General features: G+C 36.7%; 1 protein-coding gene and 1 long non-coding RNA gene across 4 annotated transcripts in view; one reads left to right on the top strand and one right to left on the bottom strand.

Moving 5' to 3' along the window:
* The window catches only part of shroom3 (shroom family member 3), a 59,490-nt gene that overhangs the window by 13,632 nt on the left and 24,881 nt on the right, over window positions 1–20,977 (top strand). The window contains exon 2 of one of the 2 annotated variants that reach the window (XM_065243837.2): window positions 4,105–4,259. In XM_065243837.2, coding sequence (XP_065099909.1) covers window positions 4,105–4,259 — 155 coding nt within the window. Of the gene's footprint in view, window positions 1–4,104; window positions 4,260–14,355; window positions 14,524–20,977 lie in introns of those variants that run through there. The other variant, XM_065243839.2, reaches the window with a different exon arrangement.
* On the bottom strand, window positions 4,161–19,323 carry LOC135721533 (uncharacterized). Of its 2 annotated transcripts, XR_010521506.2 has the most exons (4): window positions 19,137–19,287; window positions 7,433–7,497; window positions 5,939–6,116; window positions 4,161–4,281 (listed from the first exon to the last, which is right to left on the bottom strand). It is a non-coding gene; the product is annotated as an uncharacterized lncRNA (long non-coding RNA). The 2 variants fall into 2 exon arrangements; XR_010521505.2 differs by lacking the exon at window positions 4,161–4,281 and having other exon boundaries at window positions 5,630–6,116; window positions 19,137–19,323.

Genomic DNA, 20,977 nt, shown 5'->3' with positions numbered 1-20,977 from the left:
TATCAAAGTCCGCCATCAAACGTCAGTGAGTGATATGAAGTTAAACATTTGTCATAATAATCTTCAAACAACAAATTATTTGAGCGATGCTATTCACATCTTTATAGCTCTTACTGCGTATCAACAATTGTTTGAGTTTTAGGAGAAACATTCGAGACAAAGTTCATTTTTCTCCCTCTCTCTCTCTTACCCCCCACACACTGTCCTAACCCCTTCATCTTCTTCTTGAAAACAGGCAAATACAGGGCAGTATAAAGCCCAAGCGTCTGGCAAAGACCCAAAAGAGAGAGCGAGAGTGCAGAATGTCAGCTACGGAATTTGCGAGAGCCCCGCTAGCCTGGAAAGCAACAAAAGAAGAAAGATGATCAAAAAAGGATGGGGAAAAAACATCGCAATTCCAATTGTACTTTATCCAGTCTTGAATGCTGATTTAGCCTCTTCTGTGAAGTTGCTCTTTTATTCGTCCAGTGTTGTTTTGTGCGTGTCGACAGTAAACGGCAAGTTAAGAGCGACCTGACCTCGGGATGTCGGGGGTTAAAATAAGGTTAAGGGAATTAGGCACTTCGTTCGGTTACATATTAATGGAATCGTTGTCACCGGTTTGGCAGCACATCTACAATTAAACACTCCTATTCACGGCCCAGAGGCCGAGTGTTAAGTAAATCTCCGCTAGCGGTCTTTTCATTGAGGTGCTGGGCTTTACGCTCAATAAGCAGTGAAAAGGAAGACATGCTTGCCCTTACGATTATTCTGAATATGTCTCGATTCGAATAGCGTGAGGAAGTCGCTCACGGTCGTCTTTGAGAAGGAGTGTCGTCAGGATAGAGACAGGTTTTAACAGGAAACCTTAGACAATCGTGAACGCTTCCCAAATGCTTGTCTTTTGAAGGATAATGAAATGCTAGTTTGTTCTGTGTTTTCTTGAAAGGGCTTCCTGACGGATTTATTTTCCTTGGCTCGGATTTGCCTGTAGTTAAGGAATGCTAACAATAAACCAGCGGTCAAATCCTATTAATCATTGGAAGAATTTGCTTGGACATCTGCCAGTAGGTTATTGGTTATTAATCATCTAGCAGGCACTTTTTTTATTTAAGCAACTCAAAGTCATTTGCAAAAGTTTAATTTTTAAAGGCGATATCTGACTGCTGACACAGAGTGACACATGCATAGTCGGTACAGTAGGTGTGACTCAGGAATCACATTTTAGGGTTTGGTTAGGGCTATTATTATCAACCTATTCTTTACAGTTATTTTAAGTGAGTTAGTGGTTAGTGTTAGGGCTGGGTGGTATATTGAGTTTTGGTAATATATCTGTATTTTTCCCAGCAGGATACTGCGTGAGACGATATTGTCTTTATCGGTACGGTCTGATATGAGCCTCCTTTGCAACAGAAGCTCTGCCAGAAATCTATACTGAGGTCAGACGTAAGCTTTTCAGCCAACTTGCATGTTTTGCAGCTGTATATTTTCAGGGAGGAAACTATCCCAACTATCTTTGAATTTTATTTTCATCATACATTATTTTAATAAAGGTAATTGTGAGATCTTACATGCAGCAAGAAGGTCCCCGGTTCGAGCCCAGCTAGGGCCTTTCTGTGTGGAGTTTGCATGTTCTCCCTGTGTCAGCATGGGTTAGTCCGGGTACTCCGGTTTCCTCCCATGGGCAAAAAACATGCAAGTTAGGCAGATTGGAGATGCCAAATTGTCCCTCCCCCAACCTGTGTATGGACCAAATTGTCTGAATAAAACTTGTGTATGGATTAACTTGTTCTCGCCATGAATATAGCCGTAGATGCTGGAATGGCGTAAAGAAATAAAGGAGGAAGAAGAAGATGACATCTCACATGAGGATTTGACTTGAATGTAAACTTCGAAGAAAATACCAACACTGCAAAAAATGATTTTCAAGAAAAAAGAAATCTTAGTATTTTTGTCTTGTTTTCAGTATAAATATCAAAAAATTCTTAAATTATGATGATTTTTCTTAATGAGCAAAACGACCCAAGAAAATAAGACCAAAAAGATCAAATTTAAGTGATTTTGTACATCAAACAAGCAAAAAAATCTGCCAATGGAGTAAGTAAATTTTTCTTGAACATTTTTCTTAAACACTAAATTCAAGAAAATTCAAGATTTTTTTCGCTTACCCTATTGGCAGATATTTTTTTTGCTTGTTTTATGCACAAAATCACTTAAATTTGATATTTTTTGTCTAAATACTAGACTTATTTTTTTGAGTCGTTTTGCTCATTAAAAAAAGGCATCTTAATTAAATAATTTTTAGATATTTTTACTAAAAACAAGACAAAAATACTAATAATTTTTTTCTTGAAAATCATTTTTTGCATTGAAGAATAGATACATGAGAATAAATGACTTTCTTACTTAGTATTTTTGTCTTATTTTCAGTACAAATAAATTCTTAAATTAAGATGCATTTCTGCCAATGGGGTAATTAAAAAAATCTAGAAAAAATGTCCAGACTTTTTGCTTGTTTTAAGCACAAATTCACTTAAATTGTATATTTTTGTACTTATTTTTTCTCATCAAGAAAATGCATAATGATTTAAGATTTTTTTTTTATTTGTACTAAAAAACAAGACAAAATTACTAAAGAAGTCATTTTTTTTTTTTTTTTGCAGTGTAGGGCTGCACAATTCATTTAAAAAAACTAATCGGGAACACATTTATGGGTAAAACATTTACACAAAAGCCTAGTGGTGAATCCGAGATTTTAAAATTGATAAGTTGACGTGTCCTTTAGCCATTCGTTTTGGATTTTTTTTATCAACAACATAACTCTCATAATTATTTGTTATTTACATTTTATTATTTAGTTTTGGATATTTAGAATTTACTAAGCAGCTGCTTTACGGAAATTTATAAAACATTTTAAAACTTAAATGTAAAATCTATTAACGGCAATAATAATCACAATTATCAAGGTGAATCGTGAATCTTATCACAATCGTGCAGCACTACCAAGATATTTATCGTATACCGATAGGGCAGCACAATATTTCAAAATTAGCAAATTATTGCATATGGCAATAGTTTGCAGTAAGTCATTTTAATACTTGAAAGGTTTATGTATATTCAAAGTTTAAGTAAAGTGAAAATGGCTGCTTTGACATGTGGAAGATGATCAATGGTCGGAAAGAATGTGAAGCATGTATTTTGTTATGTTTTAAATAAGTTCAATTTTATTTAGCAAGCACATACTGTTCATCGCATAATTCAGCAAATTACCATGTATTGCATTTGTCTTTAATAACGTGCACACATATTAATCCAGGAATTAATGTGATATGAATTTGGGTCAATATCGTCCAGCTATAGTTAGGGTTGGAACTAGGTTTGTTTGACAGTAATGTTATTAATACAAGAATATCTTCTGCTTGGCAAAAAATAACATGACTGCCTCCATTGTCCCCTTGAGCAAGACGCATATCCGTGATTATTTTTTAAATAAACAAAATTCTGAATCATTTTGACTGCTCACTAATTGCTTTTGTTACATATACAATCGAAACATTTGTTTCCAGGGGAAATATTTCAATGTCACACCACAGGACTTTTCATTGTTGGAACAATCCAGAGTGAGACATCACATGTCTAAAATAAAAGTACATTAACAGATCTTATCTATAAACAAATTCTGCCCTTCTTGTTAATGGTACGATGCTTCTTGGGCTTCACAGAGGTTTCTTTGTGGTGGAAATATCTAAACATTAGGTTTCCTGTGCATGACTAATGCCTTGTGCTCTTTGTGTTGTTCAGAAGCAGGAACAGAATGAATGCAAGTCTTTCTGGCTCTTTTCAGGTGTATAATGACATTGTTGACTGGATGCACCGCAGAGCTTTTGTAACGTGGGACTCCGTCCTCTGTATACGGGGCGAGAGATTATATGAAATATTAGTGTCTGGAGACTCTGAATGTGTAGACGAGAAGGTCCAAAGAAAACATTCTTTGAATTCTAAGCTGGCTCTGTGCAGTTGAGCAAGCATGTGTTTTTAATTTTCTTCATAAATCCTTTGTAGCCTCCATGTATTATCATACTGAGTGCACACAATCTTTATGTGTGTGTTTGTGTGTATCCACAGGTAGAGGAGGGCGGCAAAGCATCTCTGTTACAGCACCCACTACAGGTTGGAGATGAGGTTGTCATAATTAATGAGGTTGAGTTGAGTGGATGGAGACAGGAGGCCATTTCTCTCGTGAAAGGATCTTACAAAACACTGCGTCTCACGGTTCGCAGGTATGACTATACACACACTGCACTGTGAAGGGTTAAAGTCTGTTATTAGTTAGTTAGTTTGTTTGTTTGTTCACAGCAACAAAAACGTTTTACCCAAAAACGAAAATTAGCCCATATTTTACTCACCCTCAAACCATCCTAGATGTATATGACTGTCTTTGTAAACGGATAGTTCACCCAAAAATAAAATTCTTTCATAATTTCCTCCCCCTTAAGTTGTTCAAAACCTGTATAAATGTCTTTGTTTTGCTGAACACAATACTTGTAATCGTGCAGGAAACAGGAGCACCATTGACTTCTATAGTAGGAAAGAAAAATACTATTGAAGTCAGTGATGCTTAAAAACACTACTCAAAATACATCCCTTTGTGTTCATCACAAAGAAATTTATACAAGTTTTATGGTTTTATACAGACACCATTTCTGGAACCTTTACATTTATTTTAAACATCTTAAATCGGTGTAATGCATAGCTTCCCAGAGAGCAAGCAACCATTGAAACAATGTTAAAAATAGTTGATTTGTCAATGTTAATCCCACTGAATCAATATCACGTTTGCACCCTAATTAATATTGAACAAATATTGCAATTTCTACAAACAATCGTTATGGTGATCAGTGTTTGCTTTAGTTGGACCCATGACTCTTGTGTTTAATGTTACATTTTCTTTGGCTGTTGAAGCATGCTTTAAGATACATTTGCTATTGCAAAGAAAACTTAGATCTAATGTGATTAAGTAATTTATTTGAAAATGTACCTAAATATTATTTCTTTTTTTTCCCGGAATTATAAAAACATACTTAGAAGGTTAAACTACTGAATCAATCTCTGGCATCATGAATCAGTCTATGAAGCTCATCAGTGGGGACTATTAACAAAAGAAAGCTTCATGCTGCAATGCTTGCTGGGTTTCAATATAGTACTAATCTGATCCATGACTCCCAGCATGCATTACAGTTGATAGTTTTATATGAATTAGTTTGATGATTGTCATCAATGTTGAAATTTGTAGGATGACTGATGATGTCTAAATGTGCCAGTATTGTTTTCTGTTTACCTTGTCACAGTCCATTTACAAACCATAACAATCATAAAAGAATCAACATTGGAATGTTAAGCAGCCTAAATTCCTGATTTCTTAATTAAAAGCAACCAATTTCAACTTTTATCTTTGAAACACATCTTTCTTTTCCAATGCACATGTGTTTTTACATAAACACATACAAACACTGACAAAAGAACGATTTAACTTAAAAGAATGAAATTCCATGGCTTAACTAAAGCAAACACTGATCACCATAATGACGGTTTATTAAATTTCAATATTTTTATAATATTAATGGAGGGTGCACGCCTGATATTGATTCAATAGGATTAACATTGACAAATCAACTATTTTTAACATTGTTTCAATGGTTGCTTGCTATCTGGGTTCTTTGTGGTTTTAGGAAATCAAACCCATTCTATATTAAAACTCCTTGTTGGTGAGGTTTAAGCACAGGTACTTTGTTGCTTTGTGTGTCATAGCTTTCTCATGTCTAAATACAAGAGGTGTTCAGTGCATACTGGAACCAAACCAAACCTGGCACTGCCCTTATCAACATTAGCACAGCAGGGTGGACGTGTTTAACATCACTAAATATAGAAAACACTTTCCTTTAGATAAAGAAACGCATACAATTTTTGTGAAATTGTGCTGTCGTTGGCTGGCACGTTAACCCAGTAAAAGCAGGAAGTTTGGACATACGATACAGGCTGGAGATACAGGTGACACCAGCAGGTGTGGAGCGTTGTCATGGTGACAGGTGGAATTATTTTGTGAGGCCTCTAGGGGGCAGGCAGAGTAGAGTTTGTCCCTTGAGAGAGAAAGAGAGGAACACAAAGACGTCTGTGTTCTGGCAGTAGTGACAGATACAAGGTGGTTTACATTGTTACATGTTGTATTTTAGTGATAGTTAACACTGATCTATATTAGTTAATTGTTTTAGCTATTTACATTCATGCATTTGATCTGGAGAGATGTAAAGTGCATTACAAGCAAAACATTTTATCAGTATCTGTGTTCACTGGGTTCAAACCCATGACCCTTGTGTACTGTTAATGCTAACCCTGCTAACTAAGCTACATAATACAACAATACAAAGATTGAGTTTTTCTTCTTTTTAAAACATGTATCTCTTGTATATTGTATACAAGTTAATATGTTAAATTTTAAGATGTATTAATGCCATTTAATTTAAGGCACTCTGATAATTTATCTTGATAGTAAAACCAATTGTTTCTGTACCGCATTATTGAGTGCCATGTTTTGAATTTTTCAAAATTGTATTTAGTGATGTTTGCTAAATAATACAAAATCACAGGGATTGCATTTTTTTAGGCCAACCCAGTCCCGGATGTTAGCGGGACACTGGTTCCCTCGCCATAAAGCCCATTCATTTTTCCCATAGACTTTTGGATTATCACAAAAATTAAGCTCTGTTTTAAACAAAGTTTTAAGATGTACACGTTTTGTCCAACAAGATTATCATCACAGATTAGCACAACTTTTATTAATTTTACATTACATCATTACTACACTCACTATTACAGGTTAATTTTTGTCGAACTGCTTCTTATATTGTCCACCAATTTTTCTGTTTTCTCCTGCATTTTTAAAGTAAAGCTGCTTTGAAACAATTAAACAGTTGTGAAAAGCACTATATAAATTTAATTTAAACGTCAAGCGTGATCACATTTAGCAACTTGTTGGCAACCACCTATTTTAAGACACTTTAAAACACTTAAAGTCACGAGTGGGGATATTCCTGGTGTGTTTTATGTTGTAGAATAAGACGTAAAAATATCTTGGGCTTATGTTAGCCCAAGATCTTTCTTAAGGTGTTTAACTAAAACCTTATTCCAAAAATCGAGATGACGGAACCAGAAGTGCTAAAATGCTAACTCGTCTACATGTTTTGCCTACAAAAGTATGTCATCCCTGCGGCACTTTATTTGTTAACATCTATAAGCCGTGTTTCTGAATGTTTTGATGTAATTTGGATAGGAAGTGTGATTCTTGGAAGTGGGTGATAATGACATCAGACCCTGTAATTTACTCAAACAAACAATTGTATACAAGGCCCCTCTCAGCCCGGGTAATGCTGTTAGAAAGGAAAGCATTGTGTCACACCTGCTTGTGTGAGGATGGTGTCAAGTTTACAGAGACTGACTTCAAAAAGAGAGGAATTGTGATTACTAGGAAAAGAGAGAAAAAGAAACAAGTTAACGTGCCTTTGTCAAAAATTTTGCAAAAAGGTCTTTCTCAGAACAACAAGCTTCAATATGATTGGCTGTATTGGTTGGTTGCACAGGTACACAGTTCAGTTCCCAGGCTGCTACAATGAATTCTTGAAAGAGAGAAATACTGGTAGTTGCTTTGTTAAACAAAGTTAGGGTTCCTGTTGTTAAATCTTTGAAAGATATTCAGGGTATAGAGTATTTTCAGACCGACCCAGTGCCTAAAGATCAAGTGAAAAGCAAACTTTGGTTGATTCGTCTGTCAAACCAACCAAATGGCCCCTTGTTGAATAAGTGGGCAACTCTTGACCTGACTTTGAAGTTTGGACTTTTTGTCTTCAAGAATTTTGAGACATATTAGCAAAAAGATATTCTTAAGTATTTGCTCTACTTCTAAGTATTCTTCTTCTTCTAAGTGGACAATTGTTTGCCAGAATACCTTACAACATAAACATTTTATGCCAGTGTTGTTTCAAGGAACAAAAGCGGTTACATCCTGCCATAATAAAAGCTTGAGGAAGTAGTTACTGGATTTGTCAAAGTTTATTAGTTCCATGGAAGTAAAAGATAAACATCTTAGATATCCAGCATATGTCACCTTTCATGCATTTTATTCAGAGTAGCTCAGAGTTAAGAAAACTGTGCTCTTGTATAGGTCAGTGGTTAATAGCATTGGTAGATCAAAAGTTCATGGGTTAAAACCCAGTGAATCCACATACTTGGAAAAAAATGTATACCTTGTAATATACTGTAAGTCGCTTTGGATAAGCATCTGCCAAATGCTTAAATGTAGATTTACAGTGTTATGTATATTGTGATGGTCACAAACACCAGAAAAAACAACATTATGGCACATTTCTGATCTATGGAAATCTATGAACTAACCTCACTAATTTGGTTCAATAAAAGTGTTCGTGTATGCATGCGTGCTTGTGTGCAAAACAGCTCAGTGGTGTAACCTAGTCTGGTAAAGGAGGATGTTGATTTACATATGAGTCCAGAGGTCAACCATTGATGAGAAGGAAGGACAAAAAACACAAAGGAAAGTCTGACACCGCACGCACACACATTCTCTCAAGGGTTTTGGGTTCTGTCATGTTCCTAGTCTCTGGGTCAGTGGCTGTGTTGAGACTGTTAAGGTTCATGTGATCTCTCCCATCTATCCGGGACGAGTCAAGTCACAAAGACAGATCCAACAGCCTGTCAGGCCCTGCATTGGGCGCCATGTGGCCTATGACATCATCGTCTCGACATTCTGAAGAGTTATTCAAGACAGAGGACTTGGGACTCTGTGTCAAAGGAAAGAGGTGGCGTCAGGTGCCTGTGCTGGTATTAGATCAGGAGGAGGATTCACTGAGGTTAGCACAGATCTAAAGACGCTGAAGTAATGTGTGACTGCTATGAGTTTCTGAAGAGAGGGAAATTCGATTCGGTTGGGTCCAAATCTTTTAGTCAGTGTAGGGCGTGTCCGAAGCTTCTCAGATTCACAACTTTGAAGGACTTTAATACTAGTGTTGATCAGATCAGCTCACTGGAGCTCACGTGAGTGAAGAGATCAGATCCCTGTGGTCAGACTGATCTCAGTCCAGTTTAAATGAGGAACTCATTAGATGAGGCACATATTGACTCAGACAGGTATGTAAAACACATTCGTGCATGCTGAATCATCACAATGCCAGATATAACAATTTGAGGTGAATGTGCATTTTGTTTGTGTATGCAAGAGGATGCAAACAGGGTTTTTATTAGATGTTTTGATGGTGGCTCTTTTACATTGAACAATTTTGTTGCTCTTTCATAGCTCTGGAGACTATTTAAAATTATATAAAATTTTAATATCGAATGTTTCTCATATGTTTCTGTTAAAAGTCATCAGGAGAATAAAACACAGACACAAACAGGGCATTTGTTGACACACAGCAGAAATATAGAGTGATGAATAATGAATGTGGAGAACATAGCTCAGATCATTTGGCCTGGGAAAATTTGTCAAAAATCTTTTATATCACAATCTTCACATTTGCTAAGATAACAATTAGGACTGGACGATACTGACCAAAATTCATCTCTGTAATGAGTTGCGATATACGGTAAATATTTCTGTGTTTTCTACAAAGTGGAATAAATGTTAACATGCGAGTCAAACTCACATGTGAGATCACCTTGAAGGATTAGTCAATTTTCTTAAAAAAAACATTCTGATAATTTACTCACCACCTTGTCATCCAAAATGTTGATGTCTTTCTTTGTTCAGTCGCGAAGAATTTTTTTTTTTTTTTTTTTTAGGAAAACATTACAGGATTTTTCTCATTTTAATGGACTTTAATGGACCCCAACACGTAACAGTTTTAATGCAGTTAAAAATTGCAGTTTCAAAGGACTCTAAATGATATCAAACGAGGCATAAGGGTCTTATCTAGTGAAACGGTTGTCATTTTTGGCAAAAAAAAAATGCACTTTTAAACCACAACTTCTCGTCTTCCTCCATTTGTGTGACGCGCCAGCGCAACCTCACGTAACAAGAGGTGACGGATGACATGTGCGAAACTACGCCCCAGTGTTTACAAGTGTTGAGAAAGTGGACCGTTCCGACGTTGTTGTATGTTAAATAATACTAATTAATGTCATTGTGTCAGTTTATTGTTTCAAATAGTCCGCAAATGCGTGTTTCATTTAGGTATCACTTCACATTTCGACGTCATTACGCAATTACGTGAGGCCGCGCTGACGTGTCACACGACCGGAGGAAAATGAGTAGTAGTGGCTTAAAAGTGCATTTTTTTTTTTTTTTGCCAACAATTGTTTCGCTAGATAAGACCCTTTTGCCTCGTTTGGTATCATTATAGCCCTTAAAACTGTTAAGTGTTGGGGTCCATTGAAGTCCATTAAAATGAGAAAAATCCTGCAATGTGATCCTCAAAAAACATAATTTCTTCACGACTGAACAAAGAAAGACATTAACATTTTGGATGGCATGGTGGTGAGTGAATTATCTGGATTTTTTAAAGAAAATTGACTAATCCTTTAATTAAAACGGAGTGTGATGAAAATTTTATTCAAAGGCCGAGTTTTTCTTCCTGTTTGAAAATATACAGCTGCACAACATGCAAGCTGGTGGGCAAGCTTACATCTGACCCCAGTATACTTATGCTCATATGCCAGGACGTTCCACCTAACACCTGCAACACCTGTCTCGCTCGCTCTCTGCCAATCATCCCACAGATATACAGACAGAAAATAATGTACCTTACTGCAAAATGCACAGTGTGTGCTGCATTCTGCATGCTACTTTAGGAAGTTATTTCACATTTTTAATCAATATTCTTTGCAGTCTGAATAAATAAGGGAGGGAGATGCTGATGTTACTTTATTTCCGGTTCATTTGTCACACTGTAAATGGAAGGTCAAGCACATTGTGAAATGCAATATGAAATTAGCTGTGCACAGTTTGAAGCAAATGTAACTACTTATTGGCAGGGTTTAACGTTTAAACACTAAAATATTCAAAATGAAATATATATATTAGTCTATAGTTAACCTATTTAACTCATCTGATCTCACTAATTCACTAGTTAACCATCCTGACCCATCCCTATTTCGAACACATTTTATTCGCTATATGAAAAAAGCTGTCTGACAGGCCCAGAGTGTTGCATGTGCATGCTTTCAGGTATGTGTGTTATCTAACCTATCAGGCATTGAGCTTCAGGCTAGAATGAAGTAAATGATTTAATTATTTAACTCATCATTGATTTAAACAATTGTATCTGTGTCATGACCTGCGTGTGGCTGCAGAGGAGCATCGGGTTTAAGACGTAATTTGGCGGGTGACGTTCAGTCTTGGCTGCGTTCGAAGTGGTTTATTGGTGATCTAAAATAATAAAAACTCTGATGAAGGTATACATGCATTTTATACATGCATTTTTGTAAGCTTTATGAAGAAGCATTGTACTAGTGACTAAACATTGGCTTGATCTTAACAGTGTTTTAAAAGGAAATGTAACCAGTTTCATATAGAAAGTCATTAGTCCCTTTCACACATACAGTCTTTACTGGTAATTTACTGGTAAATTGCAGTTAACATGTCATGTGTGAACAGAACCTTTCCGGTAAATCAGTGCTCCCAATTTACCAGTAAGACAGGTTGTAAGATTACCAGTAATTTACCGGTAAGCGCTATGTGTGAACGAAAAATATAGGATTACCGGCATTTAGAACGGACGACGTCAGACCGCGCTGACACACCCTCGGTGAAGCCTGAATGTGCAAACACAGGTTCCGTTTGACGCCGCCTAACGCAGTGTTGTTTGGTCACGAGCAACTTCGCGACCGTTTGCCACAGATGTGAAAACAACAAAATACGGACCGACGATATTAAGTCATAACCCGCCATTGTGTACAAATACGACACTGAGCTCGCGGCCGCGCGCCACAGGTAACTTCCGCTTTCTCTCCGAGTTTACCGGTATTTGATACTGATGTGTGAATGATGTCTTACTGGTAAAAAGACGGAACGTCACTGCATGTGTGAACAGCACATTTTTGTATTTACTGGTAAATTCGTTCTGGTAAATTCATGGTAATTTACTAGAATTACTGTGTGAAAGAGGCTATTGACTGACTGGGCATCGAGCACTTGCATTTCAGACACAACCCTTGACAGCACACCTGAAACTCATCATATGCATCACAGATGGACCTTGAACTGGTTTATGGGCTGTTTAGGATATTAGATGGTAGAAGACACCCTTGGTTTATTTGTATAAACACACGGAGATGGTTCAGTAATATTATGGCAGGAATATTGTTTGCAATGCTTTTTAGTTTACTCTGCCAGACCACTTTACACATGAAAGAGAGAGAGAGAGAGAAAGAGAGAGAGGGCCTTCTGCATTAAACAAACAGAAAGTTTACAGAGTGACCTTTAAGTCTGAGAGATGCTCAGGCCAGTAAACAGAGCTCTTCAGTAACTAAAATATATATTTTCTGCCTGTGGCTGTTTGTCTGTATGCAATGTTACCATTGAGACACATTTTAAAGGATTAGTCCATTTTCTTAAAAAAAATCCAGATAATTTACTCACCACGATGTCATCCAAAATGTTCAATTCTAACGTATTAGCTTACATATTGGCTGTTTATTAAGGACATATTAATGCCTTGTTCTGCATGACCATATTGTACACCCCTTAACCAACCCAATCCAATACCTAAACCTAACCACTACAACAACTACCTCATTAGCTATTAATTAGCAGTAAATTGGAAGTTTACTGAGGCAAAAGTCAGAGTTAATAATCAATAATTACATAGTACTTATTGTTTTGGGTGTTTGTGTCATGAATAAACATACAATGTGCTTAAAAAGAGCTTTTGAACGCCTAAAAGTCTGCAGTTCAGTTTCCGCGTTGTTGTTTACACGGTCATTGCGGCTGGTCATTATCACCTTTCAATAGCGTAACGGTGACATGATAGTGGCTTGACCAATCAGGGAAGGATACGCAATGATCCAGAACACCCAATCAGGGTGCAAATGTGGGCACCCTCGCCTTTATAGTACCCTGCATATATCTGTGTATGTGACAAATAAACAAATTGAATTGAATTTGTTTAAAGGGGACATTTCACAAAAATGTTTTTTAAGATGCTGGTGTCCCCAGAGTACATATGTGAAGTTTTAACTCAAAATACCCCACAGGCAATTTATAATAGCATGTTAAAATTGCAAAAATGTGTTGTTTGGGGTGTGTCCTTTTAAATGCAAATGAGCTGATCTCTGCACTAAATGTCAGTGGCGTGGTTGGATAGGGGTGGTATTAACCCCTTTTACGACATCACAAGGGGAGCCAATTTTCAATAACCTATTTTTTCAAATGATTTACGAAAGCTAAGTTACTGGGTTGATCTTTTTCACATTTTCTAGGTTGATAAAAGCCCATTATAGCATTAAACATGAATAGTCAGATTTTCATGATATGTCCCCTTTAAGTTCGTCTGCACTTAGTTTTCAAACTAAACGGTCTGCTGCATTTACAAACGTCTCTGTTTATGAGGCCCAAAACTAGTAGTGATGCCATGCGTAGAGTAATGAATTTAAATCGAAAATGTAAATGTAGTCTGAGGTAGCCAGACATGAAACGTCCTGTACACAAACCTATGAATAGTAGAATGTTAGATATCATTTCTAGCAAATGTAAGGCTAGTATTTGATTAATTTGAATAGGATAGTTTTGTCCTGCACCTGGTAAACCAATGGATGTGATCGCAACCCTCCTGGTCTGAGGTTTAGGTTTGTATGTTTCTATGGTGATGGTGACACACAGATGTAAGGTGTAGGATTGAAACAGGTGTGCAATAGGAAGCATATATTCGTTTCCTGATAGTGTTACCGTATTCACCTGCACACCTGCCCAAACACACACACACGCACCCCTACGCAGTGCAGAAGGAAAGTTTACCTCAAAATAATATGTAGTAAATTTTCACTTTCGATCACAGCGTTGACTAAACATTTAATCTGTTTATACAATCTCTGTGTGTATTGAATGTTTATCTGACCGGGGACTCTCATGTGAACCTTGTGCTGAGTCACATATATTTAAATAGCCATTAACCCAAGCATGAACGAGGCAAAGAGAGAAAGTGCCAGAACGAGAGCAGAGGTAGAGTTTTGCCCGAGGGCGGTACAAGAGGAACCTGCTTGGTGATGTCATCAGTGCAAAAATCCATTTAGCCCTGCGGCTCTTTTGATTGGCTGGGAGGACGGCAGTAATTTGAACTCTCTTTTGTTGCCTTTGATGTGTCGACGGTGTTTGAGGGCAGGAACGAGAGATGTTGCTCTTTCCCTGTCAGCGTGGAGAGATCGAGCTTTGCTCTGTTAGCATCGAGTGAGTGCAGGTTGAATTTATTTCTTTTGTTTAGTTCTCCGCCTGGATTGAGTTTGGAAAAACATTCCGGATACTTTGACATCATGTGATTGAGACAGGTAGTCCAATTCTTACATGCACCACTAAAGACATTTAAACTGGTAGATGACGTTTGTTTTAATGCATCTTACTGTCAATGTTTATTTGCATGCTAGACTATCATTGTTATATAAATTGGTGTCTTTGAAGTATGCTAATAGTGCATTTAAACTTTTATAACCCACATTTGCTTGTTCTTTCACGATTATTTGCACAATTTTTATGACCTTATTGGTTGAAAGATTACATGAAATATTTATACTCTTTAACAAATCATTAATCTAAATGCAGGACATGAATAGAAAAGCTCAGGTGATTCAACAGGCAAAATATATTGTACATACATTTAAAGTTAGGTGTTATACTCTTTACTGCATGTACTGTACCCTTCAGGTGCTTTTAGCTGAATATTTATTAGGTTACACCACCGATGTGTGCATGAGACCTTTGGTTTGGTTTGAGATTTGAGCGTGAGATCATTGTTTTGTTTTGCATAGACTTGCATCTGCGCTCCTCGTTTACATATGTAAATCAGTTTGACTGGGATAGGTTTGTGATTTTTTTAGTTATACAACTCAACGAATTTAAGATGTTTGCATTACTTTTACTGCTGTTCATAGTTTAGAATTAAGGGTGTTTGTCTTAATTTTAAATCAACTAATAAATAAACTTTGGTGCTTAACTCACATTGGCACCTGTCCCAAATGGCACCCTAAACCTACAAGTCCGCACTTTTGTGATGTAACGCCACTTTTTGTGTCGGAAAAGAAGTCTGCTGTGAAGCTCACACAAGTGCAGACTCAGGAAAAGTGCACATCTAGGGAACATATAAACCTTAAAGGGGAGCCCATGAGCACCCTTTTCGAACCTAAAATGACTCCACATTAAGTGCGCCATTTGGGATGCAGCCATTGTGTTTCAGACATTATACAAGGAGACCACAACATCAGTACCTATATTTACATGCGACCAAATAATTTGTTTGTAATCGGATTCATGGCTCAGTTGATCTGGAAAAGCCAGCATGTAAACACTTCGATCCGACTAAAATTTCAATCTTATTGAAACGCGTGGTGCAGACCGATCTGTGATCCAATCAACTACGCACGTAAACACGTTTTTCTTAATCAGATGCAAAAAAAAACTAGCAAGGAATTGGCAACATGCATCGTTAAGGAAACGTTCTGCAGGGTTCATGTGTTGGTTTATAACATTACATAAAATGATAAAATAGTGTTTTGACATAAAAAATTGTGTTTCCATTGCACACAGCTAAAAACTTCTCAAAAACAACTTTCTCCAACCTGACTTTGTACATTCATCCAGAGCATGAACGACATGTTCGTAATCTTTCGTAATTCAGTCGGATTTATGAAAACTTGCATGTAGACATAGCCATGGAGACTTGTGGGCTTTTTTGACCTTCTGAGCAACCCCTTAGCAAATACCTACAGACTGCCTTAGCAACTAGAGAGCATGTACTTCATAATGTATGTAGACTCGCTTGTGACAAACAAACTAAATTCATACAGTTAACATGAAGTAGCAGAAAGACTTGTGTGTAAATCCAGTGTTCACAGGTTTTTGTGCAGAGATCATAGCGAAATTATGGATAAACTGAAAATACGTGTACACAAAATTCACAGGCTACTGGTGGCATTGGAAACTATTATTTGGAATTGAAGTGAACTAAAGTGATCAATAGCTTGCTGTATAGAAAAGCCCTTACTGTATAGACGGTTTCATCGGATGCACGTGATACACGTCTGGATCCGAACCTTACTTCCGGTTTCGTTTTTTTAATGGTCTGACTAGTTGATAAACTGATCTCTTGAACAAATGCCTCGTCGAAAATAACAAATGTTTTGGTTTCCTAGGTAATCTATGTGTTGTTTTTTGCTTGTTATATAAATAAACTACGTTTAAAGAACTTTGTTGTTATGTATTCTTAGCGGAGTTTACCGGAAGTTACGTGCGGACCGCGACAGCCGCTTGTTTATGTTGTTACTGCTGAAACCGACTATAAAGTGTTTGATTTATGTAAATTACACCTGCATGCATTTGTTCTCCTATTTGTAGATTCATCGATATTTGAACATTGTTTTTCGAAATTGGTAACACTTGACAATAAGATTCAGTAATAAATGCAATAACTAACCAGAAGCAAAATAGTTTTTCACCATTTTATCTTTCTCAATGTTCATTGTTGGAGCGCGTTAAACAGGACATTTCACAAGACTTTTTTTAAGATGTAAAATAAATCTTTGGTGTGCCCAGAGTACATACGTGAAGTTTTTGCTCAAAATACCATATAGATTTGGGATGCACCGATAGGATTTTTTGGGCCGATACCGATGTAAACGGACAACTTCTGGCCGATACCGATGCTGATACCGATATTAAACACTTTTATACAATACCATACAGTTGGTCTATTAGCTAGTTTATTTCTGCATCAAATTATTTTTACTCAACATGGATTGAATCTAATTAACATTCAACTGACCAACATAATAAGAGAGGCACAAATTAAGCTAAAACAAATATAATAAGACAGCATGACAACCTTCAAAGGTGGTTTTTGCTATTCAGCATTTATTTTATTAACAACATTAACTCATTTTTACATATAATGGATTTCTTTATGCAGTTAATTAATAAACAATCGGTATCGGCCTTTCTCGTGCTATTGCCGATATGCCGATGGTTTCAAATTCATCAAAAATCGGCCGATAAATATCGGCGGCCGATACATCGGTGCATCACTAATATAGATAATGTATTATAAAATTTTTAAATTGCCACTTTGTTGGTGTGAGCAAAAATGTGCCATTTTGGGGTGTGTCCTTTAAAATGCAAATGAGGTGATGAAATGCAAACACTGATCGCCTTAATGGTGGTTTGTTGAAATTAAAACTGCTGTCAAAAATTTTTTTCTCTCTGTACTAAATGGCAGTGCCATGGTTGGATAGTGCAGATTAAGGGCCGTTATTATTATAAGAAGAACCCCTTATGACATCACAAGGGGAGACCAATTTCAATCACCTATTTTTCCACATGCTTGCAGAGAATGGTTTACCAAAACTAAGTAACTGGGTTGATCTTATTCACATTTTCTATGTTGTTAGAAGCACTGGGGACACGATTATAGCACTTAAACTTGGAAAAAGTCCGATTTTCATGCTATGGCCTAATTCATTTACTAATGTTATTAAATTCACTCTATTTACAACCAAATGTGTTGAAGCTTTCGGCTGTTATAATAATAATATATAATAATGCTTTGAATGCAACAGGTGTATTTGTAGGAACGTTTTAGTACACTGAAGTACACAACTTGTATGCAATTACTAGCAAATGATGGCCAGGAAGATAAAGCCTGTATAGACTTGAAGGCAAACAAAGGATGAGTTATTTATTCATAATATGGTGAAGTCAGATTACCCTGTTTGTTTTTACGAGCCGCAACACAAGGTCAGCATATTTGGTTGTCACCTAATTTATTAGCAAAGCTTTGTTGGATTTATGGCGTGACTTTGTCTGTGTACAGAACAGCTAATCTCCACTTTAAAGAAATATTTTTCCGCTCTTATCTTATTTTTTATCTACATCCCTTTGTTCTCTTCTTCTGCCAGGGTATCTTGTCTCTTCCTGTTATTATATTTCTCTCTTTTGTTTTTATGCTATTTGAGGTTGTTTATCCAGAGAAATTGCTCAATTGCAGAGGATTGACCAAGTTTGGCTCCTTCACATTTTTGGGAGAGTTCATTCATTTAGGTGTCAGCTTTGTTGTGGAATAATTTGATGACAAATATAAAAATCGGTATGTTTCCATTTATTTTTAGCTCCTCTTTGGGATATTGCTTAAAAAACGCTGGATAATAAAAAACATATGCAATTAATTTACTGAAAAGTACAATGCGCATAAACTACAATGGAAGCAACTAATTTATTATACATTCAAAAGATTATCTTTAGTGGCTTTTCTTACTGATATCACTGGATGGAAACAGTGTTTTTCGCAAATGTTTTATAGGATATTCCAATTGTGCGCATAAGTTTAATATGCAAATTTGGATGGGAACATAGCTAAGCTATGGATGAGATATTGTTAAGAACTCTTCTGAAACTCGCATGTCCTGTTCTGCATACACATTCCGATTAGTTGATATTAATCAGCTGTTACGACTGAACTTCCTCAATGTCCAATTGTTTGTGTTCATGGATCAGTAAACAATGTCCTTTTGTCATTGAACAAATAAAGCCAACATCACTAATATCAGGTTCCTAGTTGCACGTGCAGAATCCAGTCGTATTAAACAGGTGACGTAGTGACCTCTCGTTCTCTCTCGTTTGTTGTTAATTTGTCTGACATTCCTTCTCTTGGCTGTTAGTAGCATTCCAGTAGCGAGTAAAGCTGGTTTAGCTTTTAAACTTCTAAATAACCTCTAAATGAAGCTAAAGGGTGTGTTCAAGGTGAATGCCATTTTTAAAGGGAACATCTCTTTGCTTTCTCTTACATTTTACGCTGTATGTTTGGAGATTATATAATTTTTCATGTTACACCATTAAAAAATTGATCTTTGAGATGTCTACAAGGAATTAAATCGTAAAATAGTTTATGTATAATTACCTCTGTTCTTTATTTCTGATGAGAGATCAGGGTGACTGCCAACATCTGAATTGTTGAAGAACTGCCGGTCTTCTCTGGACCTTCTGGTCGACATTGTTTCTCGAGCTCTCTGAAGAGCATCTGTGCATTTATTATCGGTGGCTGATTGATGTTGTGGTTGGGTGCGTTTCGCTCGGGACGCATATAAACAAGAGACAGGGTCAGATCTGTGGAAAGAAGGTTAAGCGTGTGGGTGGTGTGGAATATTTACACACACACATGATGACAACAACAGAAGTGTGGAGTTTAATGTTTTCCAAACCTTCACAGATCCATGAAAGTTATTTCCCTTAACAGTTTCCAAAGAGTACTTGGGTTAAGCCATTTATTAACATAGGTACCTAAAAAAAAAGGTTGCGGGTGAAACAATATATGCAAGTGGTGCTAGTTTGGTAGTTGGTTGTCAAGGTGTTGTTGGGGTTATTTTGCACATTTGATAGGTTTTTCTACATGGTTGTTTATACAACCCAAGGACCTTCTCCCCCTAAATTTTTTGGCTCTTTTATCATCTCTCAGATGTGCTAATAGCACACCTCTTCAACAATCTGCAGTATGTGAGGTGTCATCCACGTCTGGTGCACAAACAAGTTTCGCAACAGTTTAAAACTAGGTTGGGGATTTAAACAGAACCCTAACTCTTAAGTAATAATCCTAACCCATAACCCATTTTTTCGATAGTCCACTTTAGACATTTTATTAACAAGAAGTAACTTTTTAACTTTGTCAATTTAATATACGCTAATGACAGTAAGTTGACATGTAATTGCAAAGTTACTGTAAAACTAAAGTTGATTATAAAAATTAAGTGTAGCATGATCAATACACTGGGTTGTTTTAACACATTGTTGGGTCAAATATATATATTTTTTTTTAAAAGGGGCTTTAAGCGAATTCATGCATTTTAGGCCATAAACCATTTTTTGTTTCATACAGTAAACATCTCCTCACTATCTGCTAGCTGCCAGTCCCCTTAACACACTGTAAAAAAAACGTGATCTCTGTAGACACCCCAGACTCCGCAAACGGCAACAAAAACAAAGTGGCGAAGCCTACAACCACGAAATATAACAAACGTTTTCCATCCAATAAATGACGAGAAGGATTTGGGGGTGGGGTTTGGGAGGTTAGTGCGCATGAGGAAGCACGGAAGGGAGAGGGAGGGGCTAGGGGAGACTGGGAGAGAGGGGAGAGGAAGGGGGAGGAGTTAGCTACGCTACGCTTTGTTTGACAACACTTCGAACTTCAACAAGAAGTGACGTCGCACAGATTCGCTTAGAGCGCCTTTAAATTACATTTATTAATTTGGCAGACCCTTTTTTACAAAGTGATTTACAGTGCATTACAAGTAAGGGTGTAACGATAAATTGCGCAATTTGCTTTCTAAGCTTCTTAATGAATTATGTTGAAATCCCGCTACATCCAAAAGCCAGAGGGCGCTCTCGTACAGAAACTCGAGAGTTACAGTAAAAAAAGTACAGTTCCAGAAAATGTCTATAAGCATATTTTTATTGCTGTTCTTTACACCTTTTCAGGTATTTACATGATAATAAAGAATATGTATAATGATTGATGTGTGTTGCTTTTTCAAATGCATGTTAAACGACCCAAACTAACAGTGATTTTAGATCGATAAGGACTTCCTACCGATCAAAGGGCTGTAGTACATGAAACAGCTGTGCATAATATCGCCTTGCTATTCAGAATCGATATCGGTCAGGTATATTAGTGTGTGTCGCAATTTATCGTTACACTTCTAATTACAAGGTATACAATGTTTATTAGTACATATGTTCCTTGTGTTC

This window comes from Paramisgurnus dabryanus, chromosome 18 (genome assembly GCF_030506205.2).
Source record: "Paramisgurnus dabryanus chromosome 18, PD_genome_1.1, whole genome shotgun sequence".
In the NCBI taxonomy this organism is placed as follows: domain Eukaryota; kingdom Metazoa; phylum Chordata; class Actinopteri; order Cypriniformes; family Cobitidae; genus Paramisgurnus; species Paramisgurnus dabryanus.
This window is presented reverse-complemented; position numbering and strand designations above follow the sequence as displayed.